This window comes from Papio anubis, chromosome 12 (assembly GCF_008728515.1).
Source record: "Papio anubis isolate 15944 chromosome 12, Panubis1.0, whole genome shotgun sequence".
NCBI classification, from domain to species: Eukaryota; Metazoa; Chordata; class Mammalia; order Primates; family Cercopithecidae; genus Papio; species Papio anubis.
Genome location: NC_044987.1, coordinates 121949033 through 121974114, shown reverse-complemented (window position 1 = coordinate 121974114; position 25082 = coordinate 121949033). Strand labels below are relative to the sequence as shown.

Below are 25082 nucleotides of genomic sequence, written 5' to 3'. Positions count from 1 at the left end.
TGAACGTTTGTTAACAGTAATGCATCCTTGCATCATTGATCATCATTTATAACAAATGTGTTGCACAAATGCAAGATGTTGATCATGGTGGCAGTGTGTGTGTGTGTGTGTGCACGCGCGCGCGCGTGTGTGTATGTGTATAACTTCTCTTCCTTGGTGGGGAAGGAAGGGGACCAGGGATCCTTCTGCAGCCCTACAGCTTAAGGGACGGCCTGAAGGTCAGACTCCCTGGATGGGGTTAGGCGCTGGGTGTGGAGCAGGGAAGTGGTTTCTTCCCCAAGTCTCCTGCCAACCCCAAGAGGTAGGAGGGGGAGCAGCTGAGATGCTGAGTCATCCCTGCTCCAGCCCTGCCCCTCCCTCCTCTTAGGACTGAGTCACCCCACCCTCAGAGCTGGGGCCACCATAACCCTCAAGAGAGGGGGGCTGTGGCACCCTGGGGCTCCAGCCACAGGCAGCTTTAGTTCTGCAAGAGCAGTTGAGGAGGCCAGGGAGGGAATTAGCTTTCTGTCAGCTGACTTTGGACAGGACTGGGGCTGGTGGGGGAAGGGTGGAGGCGGTGAATGACTGGCACAGTTAAAGCAGGGGGAGGGGCTGCCCAGGCACAGGTGGGGGACAGGGGGAGAGAGTGCCCAGGCACAGGTGGGGGGGGGGGGGGGGGGGGGCCCGGGCGCGGGGGGGGGGGGGGGGGGGGGGTGCTGGGTACATGTGGGGGAGGGGGAGGGGTGCCCAGGCACAGCTGTCTGGATTCCCTCCAGGTCCAGGACGTGGCATCTTTGGGTGTCTTGCTGGGAAGGGACCCAGCTTGACTGAAGGTGCACTGTGCCTTTAGGATCCCCCCCAGTCCCCCACCCTGACCACAGGATGGGATTATCCAGCTCACCCACCCTGGACGCTGCCCCTGACCTTCAGTCTGGCTCTCTGCCCAAGCAGGAGGAGTGGCATGCGGGGCTCACAGTCGCTGGAGGCCTGTGCTGTGTCCTCTTCCAGGAGCCTCAGCCTCTACCTGGCTCCAGAAATGAGCACCCCCAAGTCCTGAGCTTACTGGGGGGCCCAGTTCTGCACTGGCTGCCTGGGTGTGCGTTTCTGGGCATCCCCTGGGGCTGGACAGGCCTGGGTGCTGTGGAGGAGAGTCAGATGCCAGTTATCAGTGGGGGGTGAACTGGATGACCCTCTTTTTTTTTTTTTTTTTTTTTTTTGAGACGGAGTCTTGCTCTGTCGCCTAGGCGGGAGTGTGCAAGCTCTGCCTCCTGGGTTCCTGCCATTCTCCTGCCTCAGCCTCCCTAGTAGCTGGGACTACAGGCACCCACCACCACGCCTGGCTAATTTTTTTGTATTTTTAGTAGAAACGGGGTTTCACTGTGTTAGCCAGGATGGTCTCGATCTCCTGACCTCATGATCCACTGGCCTCAGCCTCCGAAAGTGCTGGGATGACAGGTGTGGATGACCTTCGAAGCTGCCTCCTGCTCCCCACCTGTGCACATACACTGCTCGGGCACCTGACCTTCCAGGATCACAAATGTGTAACAAGAAAAAACCCAAAAGCTTTAGGGTTCAGCAGTCTCTGAGGGATGCAGTCTCAGGGCACTGATGAAAAGGAGACCAGGGTCCCAGTGGCCCACAACCCCTCTGGATTAGGGGCTCCAGCTCCAAGGATTGAGCCTTGAGCCATGACCTTCCTCCATCACGGCTGCCCTGGGAGAGCCTAGTAGGCACATGGAGGCCTCGGAAGACCCCAGGAGCCCACAGGTATGGGTACACCATGGTAGGTGGGAGACCCCAGGAGCCCACAGGTATGGGCACGCTATGGCAGGAGGCCACAGAGCCCACTGGGCTCTGCACCTGGAATAACTGAATACGTGGCTCACTGTCCCCAAGCTTGGCTGGGGACTCCTCCTTCATGTTTTAACAAAATCCACTGCACCCCTGGGATGCCGGTGGCTGCTGCACGCTGGGGACAAACAAGACAGATGCAGACCTGCCTTCATGGGGCACAAGGAGCCAAAGCAAGTGCTCAGCCAATAAGAGACGTAGTTCCAGATTGTGGCATGTGCTGAGGGGAATGCTGGGGCCGGGCTGCCTCAGAGACAGGGAGGAGGTTGGGGTAGCTACAGCAATGACTGAAGGCCTTCCTCAATGACGGACAGGAGCCAGCCTGAGAAGGGAATAAGCTGGAGGGACTGAGAGGCCCCCATGGCTAGGAAGGTGGGAAAGGAGGTGATGCGGTGGGGTCAAAGGGGCGATGGGGGCCCACCAGCCAGGGGGTGCATCTGGCACAGGTGTGGCTCAGCCAGGCTGCAGGGAGGCCCAGGGAGGGAGCTTCCCTGCCCTGGCTCACTGGGGAGACAGGCCTGGCACCCAGGAAGGGACAGGAATGTACATGGACTCCTGTGCAAATTCCTGTGATGAAATTTTCTGTGTCAACTTGGCTGGGCCACAGTATCCAGATATTCGCAAACACTCGTCTAGATGTTTCTGTGAAGGTGTTTTTCAGAGGTGATTCCCATTCCCATTTAAATGTGTCGACTTTGAGTAGAGCCGATGATGCACCAGGGTATGGTGGGCCTCAGCCAGTCGGTTGAAGGCCTTAAGAGAAAAAAGACTGAGATCCCTGAGGAGGAAGGAATTCTGCCAGCAACACACTGGGGACTCGCGCTGCAGCATCAGCTCTTCCCTGGGTCTCCAGCCTGCCCTCCAGACTTGCAGCCTCCATAATTACACAGACCAACTTTAGAAAATAAATCCCTCTGTCTCCGCCTGTATACATATCACACCCCATTGGTTCTGTCTCTTTGGAGGGCCCCAGCCAGTACAGATGAGCTCGGGGAAGGCATCCCCAAGGGAAGGGTCCCGCCCTGCAGGGGTTTGAAAACCAGGCAGCCATGCTGGACAGGCCCATGGTGCTGGCCTAGCCAGGTGTGTGAAGGGGTGGGCCTCCGGCAGGGAGGCAGCTGAAATGTCTGGTCTGCAGGCTTTGGAGGGAGGGCAGGTGAAGGTTGAGCCCAAGCAATGGTCAACTAGGAAAGGACAGAGAAATGATTGGCCTGAGCGTAGGGTGGTGATTCACCTGCAGTGTGGCCAGGGGCTCCGGGGTCCTCTGGGCTCGAGGAGGTGAGCTAAGATTGCAGCATGGAGGAGGGGATGGAGAGGTGGATGGAGAGGAGACTAAGGAGAGGAGGATGGAGAGGGGGATGGAGAGGGGGATGGAGAGGTGGATGGAGAGGAGTATGGAGAGGGGGATGGAGAGGGGATGGAGAGGTGGATGGAGAGGAGATGGAGAGGAGATGGAGAGGGAATGGAGAGGGGTTGGAGAGGGGGAAGGAGAGGGGGATGGAGAGAGGGGGAAGGCAGCATTTACTTCTTCCCCTCTGCTTCTCCTAGAAATAAGGATGGCAGCCAGGTTCCAGCACAAGTCCCACAGGAGCAGAGCTGCCCCATACTGGGTGGCTGAAACGACACATAGTCATTCTCTCATAATTCTGGAGGCAGACTCAGCGTCACTGGGCTGAAGTGGAGGTGTCAGCAGGGCTGGTTCCTTCTGGAGGCTCCAAGGGCAAACCTGTTCCTTGGCTTTGCCCATTTCTAGAGGCTGCCTTGGCTGGGCCCTACCTACGTCTTCAAAGCCAGCACCCCAATCTGCTTCCATCTTCTCATCACCTTCTCTGCCTCCTCTCCTGCCTTTCCCTCCAAAGGACCCCTGTGATGACCGGGGGCCCACCCTGATAATCTAGGATAATCTCCCGTCTCGAGACCTGTTGAGTCACATCCTCAAAGTCCCCTTGTCCTGGTAAGGCCACATCTCACCGATGTCAGGGATGAGGATGTCAACATCTCTGCAGGAGGCGTTATTTTACCCACAACGCTGCCATTTGTTGAAATGGAGAATGTTGGGTGAGGAAGAGGGATTCAATTTGGGGCCGAGAGAGTGTGCAGTGCCCATGGACTGAACTCACAAGTGGAGGTGTCCCCTGGACCTGCAGGGTGAGGCCAGAAACAAGGCTGGTGGAGCTCAGACGGAGCTCTGGAAGGGACCAGCTGGTGGTGGCATCTGTGTGAAAACAAGGGCAAGCCAGAGAAGTAAGGGCAGGGAGAGGGGCCTGAATCCTGAAGCCCCCTACTCCAGAACTGGAGTGTCTGGCGATGAAGCTTGGGGCAGAGAGGGATACACTGAGAGAGGCTGAGTTGAGGAGCTGGACTGAGCTGGTGGGAGGGGACCATCAGGGCTGAGTTAGGTAGGATTGGGACCACAGGGGGCTGAGCTGGTGGGATGGGACCATGGAGGGCTGAGCTGGTGGGATGGGGCCTTTGGGGGCTGAGCTCAGTGGGACTGGATCATGGGGGCTGAGTTGGTGGGATGGGACCATGGAGGGCTGAGCTGGTGAGATGGGGCCATTGGGGGCTGAGCTGAGTGGGACTGGATCATGGGGGCTGAGTTTGTGGGATGGGACCACGGGGGGCTGAGCTGGTGAGATGGGGCCACTGGGGGCTGAGTTGGGTGAGATGGGACCACAGGGGGCTGAGCTGGTGGGATGGGGCCATCGGGGACTGAGCTGAGTGAGACTGGATCATGGGGGCTGAGCTGGTGGGATGGAGCCATCAGGGTGATTTGGGGCCGATGGGGCCTCTGGTGTTGGGTTGGGTGGGATGGGCTGCTTGGTTTAGCTAGGGCGGTCCTGGTGGTTGATGGTTCTGCCCCAGTTCACACACACTGGGTTGGCCGGAGATGCTTGTTTCTGATGTTGGGCTTGTAGGTGTCAGGAAGAGTTGGGCAATGCCTGTGGCTTTCCCCTAGGGGCTCTTAGGACATCTGAATGTCCCACAGAACAGAGGCATGACTTCTGCCTCAGTAGCTGGAGGGTGTTGGAGCAAGGTGCCCTCTCCTGGCCCCAGGGGCCTCAGGCACTGTCCAAACATCTTCTCTCACCTCCACCCCCAGATGTGGCCAGTGACCACCCTCTAGCCTCACACTGGGCCAGCCATTCTAAAGGGGCCCTGACTTCCCCACCCAGAAGGGGCCCAGGCCATCCTGCCTCCAAGCCTCCTCAGTCCACCCCGAGAAGTCCTTGCAGCAGAGCCACAGGGAGTGGGAAGGGCCACCACATCCCTGCCCCGTGTCTCGGTGCAGCCCCCAGGGTAGGGCCACCCTGACCCCGTCGTGAACTCATTGTGGGGGTGCGAAGGGAGGGGAGAGCCGGAGCTCCATGGAGCCTGGGCATGGGCTCTTCCTCTCTCCTGGGAGAACCTGTTCTGCTGTGGGCTGATCTGGTCCCAGTCGAGGAAAAGGCCTTATCACCCTCCTGCAGCCCTCGCCTGCCTCCCACCCACAGCCAAAAGGCCTGTTCCCCAGGGTGGGACGGTGGTGGCGGTCAACACTCACCCATTCTCGGGATGCCAGCTCCTCTGTGGTACCCTGCCCCTCCCAGGCAGCTGGACAAACGGGTCTGGGGCTGTGACACCCCCTCTCTTTGGAGCAGTGACTCACATGGGCAGGGAGTGGTGGGTGGGGACAGGTGGCCCCTCTGCTCTGTGAACAATGCCCTGATTCTTCCAGCCTGCATGGGGGTCCTGAGCTGGGGGCAGGGCCCTGCCCAGAGGCAGATGCTGAGGCCTCCCCTTCCAGTCCTGGAGGGACCCCAAGCCTCACAGTGGGTGCTGCGGATACAGAGCCCTCGTCCCTTGAGTCACCCGGCATGATACCCCGCATCTCCCTGCATCATGCTAGCAGGAAGCATGGCTCTGTGACACACAGAAGACCCCAGGTGTGTGACTTCACGTGGGTTACTCACCTGTCTGAGCCTTCGTCTCCAATCTGTAAAATGGGATGGTGACGTCCGTCCTCAACCTGCCCCTCTGTTGGCTCTGGACCGCTTGGCAGCCACACACGGAAGCCCAGGGCTCTTTGCCCCTCGGGCCATGGAGGACACACAGGTCCTGGGAGAAGCCTGGCAACCAGGCTAGGGAGCTCCTGCAAGGCAGGGAGGATGACTTCCAAGAGGAGGCCAGCCAGAGGGTGGGGAGCCTACTGGGGGAGGCAGGGCCTCGGGGGAAGGGCACCCAGGCAGGGGCCCCCAACACAAGCAGGGGCAGGGAGGCCAGCACGCCGTCCTGCTGGCTTGGTCAGACCGAGGGTGCACAGGTGGAGGTGAACTGCAGCCCTGGAGGCTGAACAGGGAGGTCAAGGGAGGCTGGAAGAGCCTTGAATGCCATGGTAAGTGCATCTGAGTCTGTTCACAGGCGATCAGGTGGGTGCTGCTGGGAGTGTTGGCAAGGAGGGTCCTCTCTCTGGGTCCCACAGGGGACATGCTATAGCCCCTCACTTGCTCACCCCACTGAGTTTGCAGGGACTGCGCCCCTGTCTGGGCAACAGTTAGGAGAGTGCAAGCTGGGCAGAGGGAAAGGGGGTTCTCGGGGTCCATGGCTCCCCCTGCTCCTTGTGCGCATAGGCTGAGTCCTCTTGGGAGGACCAGGACCGGGCAGGAGGCAGCCCTCCCCATGGCTCTGCACCGTGCTCCCAAAGTCTCCACAGAGACCTCCCAGCAGGGTCCTGTCTGCAGAGTGCAGGCCCTTGCCTGCCCCGGGGACGGAGCTGCCACAGCAGGGAGATGAGGCCCCCCCTTTCTTGGTCCATTTGCTGCTCCATTTGCCAAGGGTTTGTGTCGCACGTTCTGTGGCCGGACGTGATGTGGATGCTATGACGAGCAGAACAGACAGAAATCCCTGCCCTCCAGGAGCGAATAGTAGGGGATGGGGGACATGGGGGACATAGTAACAAACACAGGGGTGGTGACTGGAAGAGCAGTAAAGGGGAAAGGTGGGGCCACTGCTGGGGATGCCTGGGGTCCGGGTAAGGACGCAGAGGCAGGGAGGAAGCCAGCCTCCTGCCCAGCGGGCCCAAATGCCCCAGGCCAGGGGTGCAGGTGGGCAGGCACTGGAGTGCACAGAGGAGGGAGCTGCACCCTGAGTGTCCTGTGGGGCACCTGCAGGGCTGAGAACAGGAGGGTGAGGACCACCTCAGCAGCCTCTCAGGGCCACCGGCGCTCGTTGAGAGAGGAGTGTGATGGGGCGCGGGAAAAGCAGAGGAGGAAGATGGGGTGGCTGTGTGGGGTGTGGTGGCCAACAAGGCAGGGTGAGGTGGCAGATTTTGCTGGTGGGCTGGATGGGCAGAGGTGGTGGTGATCGGGGGACGTCTTCTAGAAGGGGAGGCTGAGAAAGAGACTGTCTGAAGGGGGCGGTCAGAACTGCCAGGGGTGACTTGCTGCGAGGCCTCAAGTGTGTGGCCGACGGGCAGCGGGATGCAGGTCCAGGGATGTGAGGAGCGCCCTGGCCGAGATGCGCATGGAACCCCTCGGCCCAAGAGGATTTCCAGCCTGGAGGTGGCAGGAAATCGTAAGGGGTCAGGGTGGACACAGAGGCAGCAAGGAAGAGCTGGGGAGGGGACAAAGCCAGAGATAGAGCAGCCAGCGGGGAAAGGAGGATTCCTGTGGAGGTGCCGGGGCCAAGCACGGGAAGGGCTTCCAGAAGCGACTGGGAGACTCGTCCGTGCTCTGATGCCCCAGACACGGCCATGTGCAGCCCTCAGGACCTTGCTGGGGCAGCTCTGAGTGGCTCAGGTTTGAAGGAGGTGGAGAAGAGGTGCCGGGAGCTGGTGTCTGAGGCTGACTCTCTCGGGGGGGCAGGCAAGCGACGGGGTGGCCAGGATGCGCTAGGATGCGCTCGAAGCTGCTGGAAGGATCTGGCAGCGGGAGGCGTAATCCCTGCAGGTGAGAGGGTGGCAGCTGTGACCCTGGGAAAGGTGTTCCCTAATCCAGTGGGGTGCAACAGAGTCAGCACCGGGAGGCAGAGGCGAGGCTGTGGAGGCCACTGAGGGCGTCTGCAGCATCCCTGGACCCTGACCCCAGACCCCTGGCCTGCAAGAGAAACCCCCGGGAAAGTTCACTCCCTCCCCAAGTGTCATGCACCAGCGACCGCTGAGGCCCAAGTCCAGGTGACCTCTGAGCACATGGTGTGAGGCCCTTCCTGTGGTCTGCAGCCCAGCCAGTGACTTCCTTCCCCTTCTGAATGTGGCTCCCGCGGCCCTGTGCTGGGGTTGTCATGTGAGGCTGGCCTGAAGTCACAGCACCATGCCGCTTCCCCAGCTCTGCAGCCTCTCACCGTGGTCCAGGCAGCCCCTCTTCTCTGCCACAGCCGTCCATCCTGCACACACAGCCTGTGCCTCTCAGCTGGACGGCGGCTCTTCCACGCCCTTTGGCAGAGGCCCCACCCATCGGTGCACCTGCCTGGCCTCTGTTGTAGGTTCTGCCCACACAGGCAGTGCCCTCCTGCCTCCTGGGCCTGGCTGAGCCTGTCCTTCCACTGCTGAGATCATGACAAGGGGCGTCCACCCTCAGCCAGGACGGACCTCTCATCCTAGGGTGCAGACAACATATGGGAGCCCCGTCACAGCTGTTTCACTGCTGGGAGTTGTTACTTCCCAGGGGGCTGTGAGCTGCCCAGGTCCTGAGGGGGTGAAACTGTAGCTGAGGACTCAGGAGGCCAGGGCACCGGAGCTGGGAGGGTGACATTACAGAGCCCAGAGTGTCCATGTGGAGACCACGGTGAGGTTCCAATGCGGTCCCAGCAGCAAGGAGGGAGAAGATGCCGGGAAGGCAGTGGCCCCGAAGGGTCACCTGCAGATGGCAGCCACCAGCCCCTCACCAGTGCAGTTGGCTTCATGCCCCCAAGCCCTTTCTTACTCGCTGCCTTGTCTCATCCCCCGAGGCCCCGGGGAGCAGGCAGGGCCTTGATCCCTTGCCCCAGATGATAAAACCCTGACGCTGACAGAGGAGGTTGCACAAGGGACAGTGCAGCACCTCCTGATCTTGCTTTTTTGCTGCCTTTGCAGTTTGGCAAAAGTCACATCCCTGTTGGGGTGACGGGCAGTGTCCCCGCTGTTCTCCCACAGTCGTGTGCCCTCCTCCCCTGTGCCCCAGACATAGCCCCAGTGAACACAGCGCTCGGGTCCCCACCGCACACTCCCCCATGGGCAGGATGCCCTTCTAGCCAGCAGGCCCCTCGCCACAGCAGCTCACACTCTGGACAGGGATGCCCCTCCTGAGCTGCTGTGTCCTCATCTGGGGAAACCCCAGCGCCCCAGGGGTGCCAGCCACACACCACTGCCTACCCTGAAAGAGAAGGTGCTTACCGCAACGCCCAGCAAAGCAGGATTGTCTCTGGACCTCTGTGGGTCTGGCCTGCGGCGAGTGGAGCCAGGCCCCTCACCTCACCAGGGAGCAGGGCAGGAGCCCCCCTTCACCCCATCCTCCTGTCTCTGGACCCCTCAATAGTACCCAGCCTCTGCTCACGGCCCCTCCACGTCTTTCCCTGCCCCTTCCTGCTACCCAATCCTGTGTTCTTTTGCTGGGCTGAAAAGGGTCCCCGAAGATGTCTGCGTTCTAATCACCAGGACCTACATGACAAAGGGGCCTCCAGATGTGGTTAAGTCGAGGCACATGGGATGGGAGATTGTTCTGGAATGTCTGGACAGGCTCAGGGCAATCACAAGCATCAGGATAGGAGCGGGGGAGGGTCAGAGCCACAGGAGACCAGAAGATGCCACTGCTGGACTTGAAGGCAGAGGAGGGGACCGTGAGCCAGAGAATGCTGGCAGCCTCCAGGAATGAGAGATACAGGGAGAGACGGATTTGCTCTTAGGGGCTCCAGAAGGGAGACGCCCTGCAGGCATCTTGATATTAGCTTAGTTAATCAGTCAGAGACTAATACAGCCCTTGTGCCGGGTGACCAGCTGACCTTTGTAAAACCGAAAGTCCTGCAGTCCGGGCACCTCTCAAGCCCAGGAACCGCAGTCAGTCCACGCGTGCAACTCCAGGTGGGCCGGGCCCGCAGTCACTCCACCTGTTCCACTCTTTGTTCCTCTCCTGCCTTAAGCCCCGACTCACTCACGGTCCTCCCCGAGTATCCACCCCATCGCCTGGCAGAACGTCGCGCGGAGAGTGCTGAGGATGGAGCATCCGCTCCACCTTTGACAGAGACAGAAACTTGATCCCACTTCACAGGCAAGAAGACAGAGGCAGGGCAGGTCCAGCAGCCATGAAGTCACAGAGTCAGGATTTTCACCCTGGAGCCTGGTGCTCAAGCCAGAGCTCCCACCCATCCCAAGTGACATGGTGGGCAGGCGTCTCCCCTCCCAGCCCAGGGCCCCCAGCCTGCTCTGGCCCTCGGCCCCCACAGCCCCCATCCCTGGCTGGGCCCTGGTGGTTGCTCAGCTTGCCCAGGCCCCTCTGGCTCCTGTTCTTATCCTCCTTAACTTGGTCACTAAGCAGAGCCCCCAGGTCGAGACGTAGGAGTCCTTGGCCCAGGGCCCAGCCCCACCTGCCCTCCACTGCGTAGGAGGGAACCAAGGTGCCCAGCAGGCATCTCCACAGAGGTTCCACCACCTCCCCGCTGTCTGGGGGAGGAGATGAGAGTGACCCGTCTCTCCCTTCCCAGCCGCTGGTGAGAGCAGAACTGGGGCTGGTGGCTCTGGTGGCTCCCCCACAGCACCCCACACTCAGGCTGCCTGGCACATCCCTGTCTGAGGCGGGCAACGCAGCCAGAAGCAGCCTCAGCGGTTTCATCCCTGGGCCCAGAGACACAAGCAGCGTCCACCAGGGCCTGAGGATGGCCCCGCGTCCTGTGCTGCAGGCTCTTGCTGGCCCCACCCATGCTCCACCCCAAATGAACCCCAATTCTCCCAGCTGACCCTCGCTGTCTACCCTGCTCAGGACCTGTCCCCTCGAACGCTGTCCCTCCTCCCCACCCACATCCGCTCCTGCCACCTTCTGTGCATCACAGTTGGCCGCCCAGGGTCAGCAGGGTCCTCCTGGTCCCCAACTCCGATAGGTCCATGGCAGAGTCATACCTGGACTTAGTGACGGACTCAGCTAGCTCTCGGAGGTTCGTTCAGAAAAGCAGTGGGCGGATTTGCTTAGAGCTGCCTGAACAGAGACCACAGACTGTGCAGGTTAAACAACAGACATCGATATTTTTTCGTATTCTGGAGGCTGGAGTCTGAGATCAAGGTGTGGGCAGGGCTGGCTCCTCCTGGGGCCTCCTTCTCGCTGTGTCCCAACAGGGCCACCCCTCTGTGTGTGTCTCTGTCCTAATTTCCACTTTTTACAAGGACACCAGGCCTATAGGATTAGGGCCCATCCTGAAGACCTCATTTTAACTTACTCATATCTGTAAAGACCCATCTCCAAATAAAGCCACGTTCTGAGGTCCTGGGGATCAGGGCTTCAACACATGAATTTTAGGGGACACGACTGAACCCCTAACAGGACCTCAGCACCCTCTGCCCGGCTTCCATGCCCACCTCCCGAGGTGCCCGGGCCTTGCAGCAGATTCTCCCTGCACTCACCTGCACCCCGGCAGGAGGACTGGCACCTGCTCTGTGTTGTTTCCATCGAAGACAGTGATTCAATTCCCTTCTCAACCCAAACACCACACCTTCCCAGCCCCTATTCTCCCAGACCCCTTCTCCTGGCAGGTGCCCACCTGGGCCCGCCTTTCCTCTCTCCTCTGCGGGGCTGGGGCCCTTACAGTTTGCTCACCATGGTGCAGGCAGCGGAGGCTCTTGTTTAAAGGCTCATCTGACCCCGTTCCTCTACCCCAGGACTCTGTGATTTCCAGCGCACTTGGCTACAGGAACAGAGTTCTGGAGCCCAAGGTCCCCTGTGGTCTTGGTCCCCTGCTGACCTTGGTGGCCCCCGCTCACCCCAAGAACTCTTCCCCATGTGGCCTCTGCCCAGCTCGCTGTCTACGGACACCTCCTCCCAGCGCACTGACCGGTACTGTCCCGCAAATCCAGCCCCAGATGCTGCTCCCAGAGAAGCCTCCCAGCCCCTCAATGAGGCTGGGTCTCCCCGTAGCCCAAATCAACATCTGACACCTTTCTTTTGAACCATCTGACCCCATTTTTACTGTTGCTAGCTTATGAACATTCACATGGTTAAAACTGTTTTTTTGCCTTTTTTTGTTTTTTGGAGACAGGGTCTCACTGTATCGCCCAGGGTGGAGTGCAGTGGTGCGATCACAGTTCATGGCAGCCTTAACCTCCTGGGCTCAAGTGATCCTCCCATCTCAGCCTCCTGAGCAGCTGGGATCACAGACATGCACCACCACACTCGGCTAATTTTTAAATGTTTTGTACGGACGGGGTCTCACCATGTTGTCTAGGTTGGTCTCAAGCAATTCTCCTGCCTCGGCCTCCCGAAGTGCTAAGATTATAGGTGTAAAAGCCACAGCACTCAGCCTTTTTATCATTTTATTTGAAGTATAACGGAACGCTTAGACCCCGGGGGTTCCATCTGATTATAATGGGGTTGAAAAGTTTCTATCGCCTAGTGATGTCGTAGGCCTCATAAGGCTGTAGCACAACGAGCTACCTTCTCTGTGTTGAGATACGCAAATGCTTACCGTTGTGTTCCAGTTGCCTGCGGTATTCAGCTCAGCACCCAGTTGTGCAGGCCTGCCACCTAGGAGCAGTAGGCTCAACCGTGCAGCCTGGGTGTGTGACAGGCCACAGCATCTGGGTTTGTGTAAGTGCACTCTGCAGTGTTCACACAACCATGAAATTGCCTCAGGACTCATTTTCCTGTGGTTTCCCGGCGAATGACTGGATAACGGATGGACAGCCAACTGCATGTACCTGAAGCGTGCGACTCGGCCGGTTTCGAGACCTGTGAGCGCTGACGAAGGCGTCTCCGTGGTCGAGATCACGAGCTTCCCTCCACAGCCTCCGCTGTGACCCGTTGACCACCCCTCCCTGTTCCCCCCTCCTTCCCACCCCCATCCCTGTTCCTAGACAGCTACCGTTCTGCTTTTTGTAGACGAGTTTCCATTTCTAGAACGTTGTATAGATGAGGTCAGCTGGCACGTGCTTATTTTTTTCTGGTGTCTTTCACTCGGCATAATTATTTTGAGAGGTAACTGTGTCACCGCATGTATCAATGTGTTCGGCATAATTATTTTGAGATGTATTCGTGTCACGCACGTGTCAATGTGTTCACTTTCTCCCGGCTACTGTCACAAATTGCCACACACTGAGTGGCTTAAAACAACACAAATCTATTAACCTTACAATTCTGGAGGCCAGAATTCTGAAATGGGTCCCACTAGGCCAAAATGAAGGTGTCAACAGGAATGACTGTGCTTTCTCTGGAGGCTCACATGGAAAATCCACGTCCCCGCCCCTCCAGCTCCCAAGGCTGCCTTCGTTCCTTGGCTGGCGGCCCACCTCCATCTTCAAAGCCAGCGTTGACCAGGCTAGCCCTTCCCACATCCCGGCACTCTGACCTCCTCTTCCGCCTCCTTCTTCCGTTTTTAAGCATCTTGTGATCTCATTGCTGACTCAGATAATCCAGGATAATCTCCCTATTTAAGGCCAGCTGCTTAGCAACCTTAATTCTATCTGCAACCTCAATTCCCCTTCAGCATAAACCTAATGTATTCTCAACTTCCCGGGATTAGGGCATGAACATCTTTTGGGGGACCATTGTTCTGCCGATCACAGTCAATAGCCCCTCAATCATTATTGCAGAATAGTTTTCCATCATGGGCACAATCTGTTTCTCTATCTAACTGTTCACGGCATTTTGGGAGGATTCCAGTTTTTGGCGATTACAAGTGAAGCTGCTGGGAACATGCCCATACAAGTCTGTGTTGACACCTGCTCTTGCTTCTTCTGTGTAAATATCTAGGAGGGGGATTGTTGGGTTGCATGGAAGACATGTGGACTTTTTTTTTTTTTTTGAGATGGAGTCTCATTCTGTCACCCAGGCTAGAGTGCAATGGTGCGATCTTGGCTCACTGCAACCTCTGCCTCCTGAGTTCAAGTGATTATCCTGCCTCAGCCTCCCAAGTAGCTGGGATTAAGGCACCCACCACCATGCCTGGCTAATTTTTGTATTTTAGTAGAGATGGGGTTTCACCATGTTGGCCAGGCTAGTCTTGAACTCCTGACCTCACATGATCCGCCCACCTTGGCCTCCCAAAGTGCTGGGATTACAGGTGTGAGCCACCGCACCCGGAGCTAATTTTCTATTTTTAGTAGCTATGGGGCTTCAGCATGTTGGCCAGGCTAGTCTAGAACTCCTGACCTCAGGTGATCCACCTGCCTTGGCCTCCCAAAGTACTGGGATTACAGGCATGAGCCACTGTGCCCAGCCTATTTTTTTTCTTTAATAGTGTTTTTTTTTTGTTTTTTGTTTTTTTTTTTGAGATGGAGTCTTGCTCTGTCACCCAGGCTGGAGTGCAGTGGCGCAATCTCTGCTCACTGCAAGCTCCGCCTCCCGGGTTTACGCCGTTCTCCTGCCTTAGCCTCCCGAGTAGCTGGGACTACAGGCGCCCGCCACCTCGCCCGGCTAATTTTTGTATTTTTAGTAGATACAGGTTTCACCATGTTAGCCAGGATGGTCTCGATCTCCTGACCTCGTGATCTGCCCGCCTTGGCCTCCCAAAATCCTGGGATTACAGGTATGAGCCACCGCGACCAGCCTAATAGTGTTTTTAATGTTGTGTTTAATAAATCTTTGCTAAACTCAAGATCAGTAAGATTTTCACCTATGTTTTCTGTTAGAAGTGTTATAGCTTTATCTCTTCCAATAAGGCTTGTTTTTGAGTTAGCTTTTGTATATCATGTGAGGTAAGGATTGGAGTTCATTGTTACGGCTATCCAGTTGTTCCAACATCATTTGTTGAAAAGCCTTTTCTTTATTTAATTGCCTTGGCAATTTGGTTGAATTCAGTTGTCCATATGCCTGTGGATCTATTTCTGGGCATTCTATTCTGACCCGTTTATCTATTTGTGTGTCTTTATACCAGCACTGTACAGCCTTGATTATTATTTATTTATTTTTTGAGGCAAAGTCTCGCTCTGTCACCCAGGCTGGAGTGCAGTGGCCCCATCTCAGCTGACTGTAAACTCCGCCTCCCAGTTTCAAGCGATTCTCCTGCCTCAGCCTCCTGAGTAGCTGGGATTACACCTGCACGCCACCACACCTGGCTAATTTCTGTATTTTTAGTGGAGACGGGGTTTCACCGTGTTGGCCAGGCTGGTCTTGAGCTCCTGACCTCAGGTGATCCACCCGCCTCGGCCTCCCAAAGTGCTGGGATTACAGGTGTGAGCCACGGCACCTGGCCTGATTTTAGTTATTTTAGATCCTTTGTATTTTGATACACATTTTAAAATCAGCTTGTCCATGCTGGGTGCGGTGGTTCACGCCTGTAATCCCAGCACTTTGGGAGGCCGAGGCGGGTGGATCACCTGAGGTCAGGAGCTCAAGACCAGCATGGCCAACACGGTGAAACCCCGTCTCCACTAAAAATACAAAAAATTAGCCGGCCATGGTGGTGGGTGCCTGTACTGTAGTCCCAGCTACTCGGGAGGCTAAGGCAGGAGAATGGTGTGAACCCGGGAGGCGGAGCTTGCAGTGAGCCGAGATCTCGCCACTGCACTCCAGCCTGGATGACAGAGCTAGACTCCATCTCAAAAAAATAAATAAATAAATAAAATAAAATCAGCTTGTTCATTTCTTTTTTTTTTTTGTATTTTTAGTAGAGACGGGTTTCACTTGTCAGCCAGGACTTATTCTCGATTCCTGATCTTGTGATCCTCACTGCCTCTCGGCCTCCCAAAGTGCTGGGATTACAGGCTTGAGCCACCGGCCCATTTTAAAAAAAAAAAACAAAAATTGTCTTGAGATTTGGATTGCGTTGATCCTATAGATCAATTTGGGAACAATGGACATGTTGACAATATTGATTCTATCCATGAACACTGTGTATCTCTCCATTTTCTTAGTATTCTACTTTTGCTTAGTGTATTTAGAGTGTCAGAGTACAGATCTTGGACATGTTTGTCATTTTTATCCTGAAATATCTATTTTCAATTTTCTCCTAAATGGCCGTTTTAAACATCAATTCCGGGCTGGGCACAGTGGCTCATGCCTGTAATCCCAGCACTTTGAGAAGTCAAGGCAGGCCGAGCACCTGAGGTCAAGAGTTCAAGACCAGCCTGGCCAATATGGTGAAACCTCTCCCTACTAAAAATTAAAAAATTAGCTGGGCGTGGTAGAGCACACCTGTAATCCCTGCCACTAAGGAGGCTGAGGCAGGAGAATTGCTGGAGCCTGGGTGGTGGAGCTTGCAGTGAGCAGAGATTGTACCACTGCACTGCCTCGGCCTCCCAAAGTGCTGGGATTACAGGCATGAGCCACTGTGCCCAGTCTGAAATTGATGTTTAAAATGCCCATTTAGAAGAAAATTGAAAATAGATACTTCAGGATAAATTTGACAAGACTCCTTCTCAAAATAAATAAATAAATAAATAAAAAATCAACTTCGAATGGTTGTTGCTGTTATACAGAAATACAGTTGATATTCATCCATTGACCTATCCTACAACCGTGCAAACTAATTTATCAGTTTTAGTAACTTTCTCATAGATTGGGTAGGCTTTTCTTCGAAGATGATCATGTCTTTCAAAACTAAAGACACTTGTGCTTCCTTTTCAATCGGGATGAATTTTTGTTTTCTTTGCACTGGCTAAACCCCAGTGAATGTTGAATGGAAGCTGTGAGAGCAGGACATTCTTGTCTTGTTCCTGATCACAGGAGAAAAACATTCAGTTTTCACCATTAAGGATGATGCTCGCTGTAGGGTTTGCTGTACTTTTATTTTTTTAAATCAGGTTGAGGAAATTTCCTTTTCTTCTCTGTTTGCTAGGAGTTTTGATCAGAAATGGATACTGGATTTTGTGAAAAACTTTTTCTGAACCTGTGGAGATGCTCACAGGCATTTTCTTTTTCAGTCTGTTAATACGGTGAATTAAATTCGTTGAGTTTTAAAACATGATAAAATAACCTGGCATTCCCAGGATAAATCCCACTTGGTCATGAGTATTATCCTTTTTCCATATTTTGGGGTTTGATTTGCTAAACATATGCTTATTTCCCATCTGTCGATCCTCTCTGGGGGTGGAGGACATCTGCTCCTACCTTTTGCACTGTCTTAAATGGTTTTTTAAAGTTACTGAATTTTAAGGGTTCTTCGTATATTTTGGATTCAAGGTCGTTATCAGACGTGTGTTTGACCAAAATGTTCTCCCAGTCTGTGCCTCGTGACTCCATTCTTTTAGCAATGTCTTCTACGCTGCAGAAGTTCTTAATTTTAATAAGTCCAACTTATTACATTATTGTTTCGTGGGCCATAATTTTGGTGCTGTATCTAAAAATTTCCTCATCAGCTGGGCATGGTGGTGCATGCCTGTGGTCCTAGCTGCTCGGGAGACTGAGGTGGGAGGATCACTTAAGCTCAGGAGGTTGAGGCTGCAGTGAGCTACCATCACACCACTGCATTCCAGCCTAGGCCACAGGGCGAGACTGGATCTTAAAATGAAACAAAACAAAGAAAGTTATCACCAAACCCAGAGTCAACTAAACTTTATCCTGTGTTATCTTCTAGGAGCTTTATAGTTCTGCTACGCTTTTAGGTCCATAATCCATTTTAAGCTAATTTTTGTGAAGGGAGTAAGGTCTATGCATAGGTTCTTTTGTTCTCCCCATACGTCCAGGTGTTCCAGCACCATTTGTTGGAATGATTTTCTTTTTTCTTTTCTTTTTTTTTTTTGAGACAGAGTCTTGCCCTGTCGCCCAGGCTGGAGTGCAGTGGCCGGATCTCGGCTCCCTGCAAGCTCCGCCTCCCAGGTTCACGCCATTCTCCTGCCTCAGCCTTCCCAGTAGCTGGGACTACAGGCGCCCGCCACCTCGCCCGGCTAGTTTTTTGTATTTTTTAGTAGAGACGGGGTTTCACCGTGTTAGCCAGGATGGTCTCAATCTCCTGACCTCGTGATCCACCCATCTCGGCCTCCCAAAGTGCTGGGATTACAGGCTTGAGCCACCGTGCCCGGCCGAAATGATTTTCTTTTGTCTGTCAAATTGCCTTTACTTCTGTGTCAAATATCAGTGGATTATTATATTTATATGAGCCTGTTACCTCTGTGCTTTCTATTCTGCCCATTGGTCTATTTTTCCATTCTTTTGCCGATAACACACTGTCTTCGTTACCGTAGCTTTGTAGTACATCTTGAGGTCGTGTAGGCTCAGTCCTCCAACTTTGTTCTTCTTCTTCAATACTGCGTTGGATATTCTGGATCTTTTGCCTTTTTATATAAACTTTAGGATCTGGCTGGGCACAGTCTGGCACTTTATGCATTGCATAGGACCTTTACAACTGTGTATTTCTACTTGCCCCTCCCCAGACTCTGTGTTCTTGTTGCCATACTTTTCACTTACTTCATGTTATAAGCTTCAAATTATGACCAGGTACAGTGGTTCACACCTGTAATACCAGCACTTAGGGAAGCCAAGGCGGGTGGATTACTTGATGCCAGGAGTTCAAGACCAGCCTGGGCAACCTGGTGAAATCCCGTCTCTACTAAAAATACAAAAATTAACTGACCATGGTGGTACACACCTGTAATCCCAGCTACTTGGGAGGCTGAGGCAGGAGAATCACTTGAACCTGGGAGGCGGAGGTTGCAGTGAGTGGAGATTATGCCACTGCACTCCAGTCTGGGCAACAGAGTGAGACTCTGACTCAAAAAAAACACAAAACCTTCAAATTACATTCTTATTATTTTTGTTTTAAACAGTCAGTTATCTTTTTAAGATTTGAAAAATCTCTTTTCCTTGCCAGTAGCGCTCACGCAAACATGGTGAACGTCCCTAAAACCCGTCAGACGTTCTGTAAGAAGTATGACAAGCACCAGCCCCACAAAGTGACCCAGTACAAGAAGGGCAAGGATTCTCTGTATGCCCTGGGAAAGCGGCGTTATGACAGGAAGCAGAGTGGCTACGGTGGGCACACTAAGCCGATTTTCTGGAAAAAGGCTAAAACTACAAAGAAGATTGTGCTAAGGCTTGAGTGTGTGGAGCCCAACTGCAGATCTGAGAGAATGCTGGCTACTAAAAGATGCAAGCATTTTGAACTGGGAGGAGATAAGACGAGAAAGGGCCAAGTGATCCAATTCTAAACGTCATCTTTTATTATGAAGACAGTAAAATCTTGAGTTTATGTTCACTTCAAAAAAAAGAAAAAAGAATAAAAGAAAAATCTACCATTTCTGGTATTTGTCATCGCTTTGTGTAGATCAGCTTCCATCTAGTATAATTTTCCTTCTGCTTGACGGATGTCCTTTAAGAAATTTTTTTGTGTGTCTGTCTGCCAGTTATGAAAATTTTTAGCTGAAAAAAAATATTTATTTTACCTTCAAGAAATTTTTTCTGGATATAAAAATTCAAGTTGACAGTTTTTTATTTTCTTCCAGAACTTTAAATCTGTTGCTTTACTGTATTCTAAATTGTGTTGCTCCTGGTGAGATGCCTGCTGTCATTCTCATTTGGTTTCTCTGTATGTGATGTATCCTTTTTCTACGGATGCTTCTTTCAAAATATTTCCTTTGGCACAGATTGCTGGGTTTAAGCAATTTAATCATGATGTGCCCGCCTGTCGTTTTTTCATGTTTATTGTGCTTGGGGTTCATTGGAATGTTTGAATCTGTGAGTTTGTAAATTTTATGAAGTTTGAAAACGTTTCAGCTGGCATTTCTTCAAATAATTCCTGCACCCCTCCTTTGGGGACTTTCCATTACATGCATGTTAGCCTGCTTGGAGTGGTTCCGTGGCTCACCGATGCTTTGTTCATTTGTATTTGATGGGATTCTTTTAGTCTTTTTTCTCTCTGTGTTTTTTTTTTTGTTCTCTCTTGAGATGGAGTCTTACTCTGTTGCCCAGTCTAGAGTGCAGTGGGGCAATCTCGTCTCACTGCAAGCTCTGCCTCCTGGGTTCACACCATTCTCCCGCCTCAGCCTCCTGAGTAACTGGGATGACAGGTGCCCGCCACCACGCCTGGCTAATTTTTTGTAATTTTAGTAGAGATGGGGTTTCACCATTTTGGCCAGGACGGTTTCCATCTCTTGACCTCATGATCTACCCACCTCGGCCTCCCAAAGTGCTGAGATTACAGGCGTAAGCCACCATGCCCAGTCATTTTTTTTTTGAGACAGAGTCTCGCTCTGTCGCCCAGGCTGGAGTGCAGTGGTACAATCTCAGCTTACTGCAACCTCCACCTCCTGGGTTCAAGCGATTCTCCTGCATCAGCCTCCCAAGTAGCTGGGATTACAGGCCTGTGCCACTACACCTGGCTAATTTTCTTTTTTGTACTCTTTTGGTAGAGATGGGATTTCACTATATTGGTCAGACTGATCTCAAACTCCTGACCTTATGATCCACCTACCTTGGCCTCCCAAAGTGCTAGGATTACAGGCGTGAGCCACCACACCCGGCCTTTCTCTCTGTGTTTCATTTGGATAGTTAGTTCTCCAAACTGCCATCAAATTCATCTAGTGTGATTTTTGTCTCAGACATTGCAGTTCTTATTTCTAGAAGTCCTTGGGTGTTTTAAGAATATTTTCCTTGTCTCTTTTTTTTTTTTTTTTAATTTATTTATTATTATTATACTGTAAGTTGTAGGGTACATGTGCATAACGGGCAGGTTTGTTATTACATATACATTGTGCCTGCTGGTGTAAGCACCCATCAACTCGTCATTTACATCAGGTATAACTCCCAATGCAATCCCTCCCTCCCCCTCCCATGAGGCTAGGCCCCGTGTGTGATGTTCCCCTTCCCAGTCCAAGTGATCTTCATTGTTCAGTTCCCACCTATGAGTGAGAACATGTGTTTGGTTTTCTGTTCTGTGATAGTTTGTTAAGAATGATGGATTCCAGCTGCATCCATGTCCCTACAAAGGACACAAACTCATCCTTTTGATGTAATATTGCATAGTATTCCATGGTGTATATGTGCCACATTTTCTAATCCAGTCTGTCACTGGATGGACATTTGGGTTGATTCCCAAGTCTCTTGTTTATTTTTCAGAATAGTGCTGCAATAAACATATGTGTGCATGTGTCTTTAGAGCAGCATAATGTAAGTATCCTTTCTTTTAACGTCTTGGACATAAAAAATACAATTATAATAGCTGTTTTAATATCCTATGTGCAAATTCTTTCTTTTTATCATTTGTGAGTCTGCTTCTATAGATTGATTTTTCTCCTCACGATGGATCATATTTTTGTGCTTCTTTGAATTTCTGTTTATTTCTGATTGGATGCCAGGCATTGTCACTTTTACCTTGCTGGGTGCCGGATACTGTTGTATTCATTTAACCGTTCTTAACATTTGTTCTGGGAGGCAGTTATGTTTGGTGCTTCTGGGTATTGCTTTTTTTTTCTTTTTTTCTATTTTTATTTTCTTTTTTCCCTCATCTTCTTGGTGATGGCATGGGTCTCGCTTTCAAGCCTTGTCAGGCAGAATAAAAGCAGCATCTAGTCTAGAGCTAATCTTTCTTCTATTAAGGCAAAACCTTTCTGGGTAGTCTGCTGAATACCTTACGAATTGTGCGGTGCTTCCCCTCTGGTGGTGCATGAGCTCTGAAGATTGTTCCCGTATCTCCTTTTGGGACATTCCTTCCCAGTTTGGGGTGGTTTCCTCCATTGCCTGCACTGATCACACCTGGAAGTTTGAAGGGAACTTCTCCAGGTCTCCGGGATTCTCAATCCCCATGCTCTCCTCCTTGGTACCTTGCCCTGCCAACCCCAGCTGTCTTTATTTTTTACTTTTTTATTTTTTGAGACAGAGTCTCACTCTGTCGCCCAGGCTGGAGTGCAGTGGTGTGATCGTGGCTCACTGCAACCTACACCCCCGCCGGGTTCAAGCGATTCTCCTGCCTCAGGCTCCAGAGTAGCTGGGATTACAGGTGCCCACCACCATGCCCAGCTAATTTTTGTACTTTTAGTAGGGACGGGGTTTCACCATGTTGGCCATGCTGGTCTCCAACTCCTGAGCGCAAATGATCCACCTGCCTCAGCCTCCCAAAGTGCTGGGATTACAGGATTGAGCCGCTACGCCTGGCTGAGACAGATTGTTAAGGAAAAAAAAAAAAGTGTGGCACAGAATAATTCTATATTATGGACTGGGTATGGCGGCTTACGCCTGTAATGCCAACACTTTGGGAGGCCAAGGTGGGAGCACCACTTGAGGACAGGAGTTCAAGACCAGCCTGGAACACATGGCGAAACCCCGTCTCTACTGAAAACACAAAAAATTAGCCAGGCATGGTGGTAAGTGCCTGTAATCCCAGCTACTGGGGAAGCTGAGGCAGGAGAATTGCTTGAGCCTGGGAGGTGGAGGTTGCAGTGAGCCGAGATCACACCACTGCACTCCAGCCTGGGTGACAGAAACTCTGTCTCAAAATAATAATAATTAACAATAATAATTGTATATTATGATACAACGTGCATGGAAAAGAATTTGAATAATGTATTTTTTCTGTTATGTAAAGGATATCTCAGGATACACACAAATGAACATGGGACACAGGCCTCTCCAGGGGAGGTGAAGGAGTTCCTACTGTCAGCCTTTTCAGTTTAGGCCCATGTGAGCGTATTACTTGTCAAAAGCAATACATTTAATTTTAAACATGTTTAAAGAAAATCCGTTCATAGATCAAAGAAGAAAACACATCTGATCATCTCATGGGCTGCAAAAATTCTCCTGATAAATTCAGTCTCTATTTGTTATTTTTAAAAATGAATATAATAGCCAACTAGGCATTGCAGGGAACCTCCCCAACATGGTAACGGCTACCAAAAATCTACGGCAAACACTACACTTAATAGTGAAATATTAAAAGTATTCTTTCAAATCAAGAATATAATAGGAAGCCAGGTGCGGTGTCTCATGCCTATAATTTCAACACTTTGGGAGGCCAAAGTGGGCAGATCATGAGATCAGGAGTTTGAGACCAGCCTGCCCAATACGGTGAAACCCTGTCTCTACTAAAAATACAGAAATAAACTGCGCGTGGTGGCACACGCCTGTAGTTCCAGCTACTCAGGAGGCTGAGACAGGAGAATCACTTGAACCCAGGAGGTAGAGGTAGCAGTCAGCCAAGATTGCGTCACTGCACTCTGGCCTGGGCGACAAAGTGAGACTCCATCTAAATAAGTAAATAAATAAATAAATAAATAAAATATAGCAAGAATGCCAAGTGACACCATTTTCCCCCTTCAATATTAGCAAAAAGCCTAGCAACTCCAGAGACTAAATAAATTTAAAAAGGCAAGGGAGAAATAATGTAAGAATGGGAAAGAAAGGAAGAAAATTATTATCACTCTTAGATTTATGACTATTCACCTAGAAAACCCAAAGGAATCTACAGAAAAAAAAAAAAGATAATTTAGCTAGGCTCCAAGATAAAAGGTTGCTATTCAACAGCAAAAACAAGATGAAGTGCATTCTTTCGTACCAGGAACAACGGAAAATACACTTTATAAATACAGATCCTTTACAATAGTAGTGAAGAAAGATTTATAGGAATACATTTATTTATCTGTGAAGAAAATGATTAAAAACGTACTGGAAGGATTTAAAGGAGATGTAAACAAATGGGGAGACACACTGTATTTATGACTAAGAAGGCTCCATACTGAAAAGAAGTGAATTCTCTCCAAACTGATATATAACTTCAACCTAATTTTATTCTATATCGTGACAGAGTTTTCAATGAAAATAATTGAGCTGATTCTAAAGTTTATGCCAAAGAACAATATTGTCCAACAGAACATTTTATTAGTACGTATTTTATGTATTCTCTGACACGAATGGAGATAGAGATAAAGATAGATATGGGGGAGAAAGAGAGAGGGGTGGAGAGAGAACAGGCCAGGGGCTTTGTGCTATGAGAAAGCAAGTGTTACTCTGAAACAATTGTTATTAAGAACCTGTATCCAGCCTGGCGAGGTGCCTCATGTCTGTAATCCCAGCACTCTGGGAGGCCGCGATGTAGGGAGTTCGAGACCAGCCTGACCAACATGGAGAAACTCCGCCTCTACTAAAAACACAAAATTAGCCAGGCGCGGTGGCACATGCCTGTAATCTCAGCTACTTGGGAGGCTGAGACAGGAGAATCGCTTGAACCCAGGAGGCAGATGTTGCAGTGAGCCAAGATCGTACCACTACACTCCACCTGGGTGACTACTTCTCAAAAAAAAAAAAAAAAGTTTCATTCTTTTGCTTTGTCAGTTTTAAAAACAATGAGTTGGCTGGGTGTGGTGGCTCACGCCTGTAATCCCAACACTTTGGGAGGCCGAGGCGGGTGGATCCCCTGAGGTCAGGAGTTCGAGACCAGCCTGACCAACATGGAGAAACTCCGCCTCTACTAAAAATACAAAATTAGCCAGGCGTGGTGGCACATGCCTGTAGTCCCAGCTACTCGGGAGGCTGAGGCAGGAGAATCGCTTGAACCCAGGAGGCAGAGGTTGTGGTGAGCCGAGATTGCGCCACTGCACTCCAGCCTGGGCAACAAGAGTGAAATTCCATCTCAAAAAAACAAACCAACAACAACAACAACAACAAAAACAGGACCTGTGTCCCTGACAGAGGCAGACACTGTGTAACAGAACAGCTGCCTTTTGTGTTGGTTCAAGGCACACACCACCCCCAGCTGGTAACTTCATTCCCACCTGTTCACTTTTGATTGTTTTCCCCACTGGAATGGAACCCCCTGAATGTTCATAGAATCCCCAGAGTCTCCAAGAGCTTGGCTGGAAGATGGTCACAGCAATATCATCTTGAATAAGACATCACCCCAAATTTCCTCAAGTATGTGACCTTACTTTAACACAGTTTCTAATGTCACGTCATTCTTATGACATCAATATATCTCCTGATATCAATCTAAGTTGGTCAGAAAAACATGCTTCCTGTCTCAGGATGTGATTAGCTAGTATTTTATTTAGGATTTCTGCCTTCAAAATAAGACTGGTCTGTAACTTCCCTTTCTTACGCTGTCCTTATCTAATTTTGGAACTAAAGTTATGCTAGCCTCCTAAAATGAATGAAAAAAAAAAAACAGCCTATTTTTATATTTGCTTGAAGAGTTGTATAAGGTTGGACCTTCTGTTCTTTGACTTTTTCCTCCTTATG

The 25082-nt window shown here is 51.6% G+C and overlaps 1 protein-coding gene across 1 annotated transcript; it reads left to right on the top strand.

The window, feature by feature from the left end:
* Positions 1-18745: 18745 nt before the first annotated feature.
* On the top strand, positions 18746-19066 carry RPL36AL (ribosomal protein L36a-like). Its single transcript, NM_001168904.1, has one exon. The coding sequence runs from the start codon at positions 18746-18748 to the stop codon at positions 19064-19066; it is 321 nt and encodes a 106-aa protein (NP_001162375.1).
* The last annotated feature ends 6016 nt before the right edge of the window (positions 19067-25082 follow it).